Genomic DNA, 3,145 nt, shown 5'->3' with positions numbered 1-3,145 from the left:
TTGTCATATGTGACATGATCTGGTCCATGGGGGCCAAAGGGGGTAAATTTGAAACTGAGATAAAGATATGGAGTAAAAAACAATAAAATACATATTAAGAAAATAGACATCAAAAAACTTCATAACTTTAGAACCAAGTATGCTAGACCTTTGGTGTTTTCAGCAAATGATAGCCTATTGTACATTTATGTATAATGTAATGATTATAGTAACTCAATGTTCAAAAATGCCTCCTTTGGCCCCATGGACCAGATCGTGTCACATATTATGTTTTCAGAATCTTTTCTTGGTCAAAAATATGATTTTTGGTCAAAAATATGATTTTTGGTCAAAACTGATATTTTTTTTGGAAAAAAGTTTTTCTTTTTCGGTCAAAAAGGTGAATTTCCAAATTTCAAGCATATAATTGAATCCCTTTCATCAGTTTTCTTTTTACATGTGTATTTGTCTCTGTTACTTTAAAAGTTTCTAGTGAAAATAATGTTTTCCCCGATCATGCATGCTTCCTTAAACTATGCTAGGCTGCTTGCATTTATATTTATTCATTATTAACTGTCTTTATATTTCATTTTTGCAGCATTTCAGAACGCCCAAGGATAGAAAACATGGCAAGCGATTTTGGTTACTTTGACAAGTTGGGGAAGTCGTTTCAGGACATTCAGCAAAACAAAGAACTGTGTGACATAGTCTTGTCAGTAGGGGGCAAAGAATTCCATGGGCATAAGGTTATCCTTGCTGCAGCAAGCGCTTACTTCAGAGCAATGTTCACCTCTGGCTTCAAGGAGTCCAACCAGGCCAAGGTAGAGCTTGATGCCAATGCAGCCATCTTTGAGATCCTGTTCCACTATGTGTACACCGGAAGGTTGGACGTTACCAAAGAGACAATTGTGGAGGTTCTTGAGATGGCATGTTACTTGCAGTTCACACAGGTGTGTGACTGCTGCACGGACTTGATTGCTGACTGTATCAGAAAAAGTAGCGCTACCAGTGATGAGGATGACTGGATGTCATATGGAGACGATTGGAAGATTTGGGAGGTGTCTGTGGAAGATGTGCTTAAGTATGCAGTGTTAGCCGACAACCAGGGTTTAACCAAGATTGCAGACACAACACAGATGTACTTAGTGAACAACTACAAACAGATGAAGGACCTAGATTCATTTCTTGACATTGCTACAGCAGATTTCTTAGAGAAGTTCTTGAGTCATGAGGAACTTTCAACTGAGAAGGAGGAACAACAAGTGCTTGAGATGGTTGTGTGCTGGTTGAAGCATGACTGGAAGAACAGAAGTCTTCTTGCACACCGTCTCCTACAAAAGGTCCGACTTGGACTCGTTTCTGTGAGAGGTATTAGGAAGTTGTTTGATGCAGAAATTACCAGGATACCAGAGTGTAAACTACTTATGAACACTGTCCTACGACTCAAGGGTTCAAAAGATAAAGCAGCACTCATACATAAGCACCCAGAGTTCTTTGCTGCCAGAAGTACTATTACAGCGCCCATTTGTGGTTATGTGAGAAGCTGTCTTGCTGGGAATGAAGGCCGCTTTAAATATTACTGTGACAATGATAAGCAGTGGCATATGCTACGGATTGCGTGTTTGCCATACACGCTGTGCTACCATGCGATCGTTGTAGTTGACGGTACATTGTATGTAGCTGGTGGGGAGAAGGAAGAAGAATGTAACTTAGATGACGAGGGAGATATTGTGTACAAGCACTTGTTCTCTTACGATCCAGCTAAAAACAAATGGAACCAATTAAAACCAATGAATACTCCTCGGAGAGGATTTTCAATTGTGCACTTGGATGGCTTCTTATACGTCATCGGTGGCGGAAACAACGAGTGTTATAATGGCCTTCGTGATGTAGAGCGGTATGATATCGGCAAGAAGCAATGGCAGCCTGTCGCATCAATCCCAGTTAGTGTGCGATATGTTTCATCGGTTCTGGCATATAAAGGTAAATTGTTAGCCTGTTGTGAAGGTGACGGGTCATCAATACTGATGTACAACCCTGCCACAAATGCCTGGCAAGTGGCTCTTGAGGAACCAAAAGCGGACAGGAGCTTTGCAAGACCACCATCCCTGTTTATTCACAAGGATTTGTGTTACAGAGTGACGTACAAGCTATCAGGTGTATCAGTAGTTGATTTTCTGTTGAGTGATGTTTTTCCAAGTGTACCTGTCGTCAACAAACTTGAAGTCAACATCCAAAATGACAAGGCTAACATAGTTGTCGGAGAGGAAGTGAAGCAAGACCACATACCACCCACTCGTGTGGGTGCCTTCCGCATGGAAGATCAGGTATTTATCAATCTCTATGGCTTTGTGCGCGACACAGGTGTGAGAATATCTCCTGATCAGAGCAGTGATGTGAATCTCAGCAGGTTTGCTTCTTTCGTGACTGAAGAAGAGGACAGCAATATGGTTTATTTCACATTTAACCCCAAGAAGCTAAAACCAATGTGAAAACTGGTGTGGCATTGAGGTGTCATGAACAGTGTGTGGTAAATAAAACCTGTTCCTTTCAATACAAAACCGTCCTTTTGGAGTTAGAGTGAATACTGCGCTACAGTGTCAGGTAATGTAACAAGTAATATGTGTAAAGTTTATAATAATCACTCAAGATTTATATCACCCCCCGGGTGTAATATCTTCGGTAGGTATAGTCCGCATTCAGGTGCACACCGTGTGATGAAAATGGACCCCTTTCGGACCTTTTTCTTTGATGCGGGTGCATTAGCAAGACATGTGGCGAGTGATATCCCCGCAGGGAAGGGTTTCAAAAGGTGACCCCATTTAATATTTGTACAAAGTATTGCATGCATGTCATGTATCTCAATATATGTGACACGATTTGGTCCACGGGGGCCAAAGGCAGCAAATTTGAAATTGAGATAAAGGCAAATATATGGAGTAAAAAACAATAAAATACATAAGAAAATACATATCACAAAACTTCAGAATGGCAGATGGCCCTCCATTGCCGAATACCCAAAAAGTCCCCTCTTTTGACCCAAAATTTCCATTTGTGAACGTAGCGAACAAAAAGTAGACGTTTTTTGCCTTCTTTGGTCAAATAAGATCAAAATTTTGACAAAAAAGTCCACTTTATCAAAATCCGCTCCCACAAAAATGAATCC

At 40.7% G+C, this 3,145-nt stretch overlaps 1 protein-coding gene across 1 annotated transcript; it reads left to right on the top strand.

The window, feature by feature from the left end:
• Positions 1 to 600: 600 nt before the first annotated feature.
• LOC140149604 (kelch-like protein 28) lies at positions 601 to 2,471 on the top strand. The gene has a single exon (XM_072171684.1). It carries the CDS (start codon positions 606 to 608, stop codon positions 2,469 to 2,471), a length of 1,866 nt encoding a protein of 621 aa, XP_072027785.1. The 5' UTR covers positions 601 to 605.
• Positions 2,472 to 3,145: the final 674 nt, after the last annotated feature.

Source organism: Amphiura filiformis, chromosome 4 (genome assembly GCF_039555335.1).
Source record: "Amphiura filiformis chromosome 4, Afil_fr2py, whole genome shotgun sequence".
Lineage (NCBI taxonomy): Eukaryota > Metazoa > Echinodermata > Ophiuroidea > Amphilepidida > Amphiuridae > Amphiura > Amphiura filiformis.
Note: the sequence above shows the minus strand (reverse complement) of the source record. Positions and strands in the feature narration are given on the sequence as shown.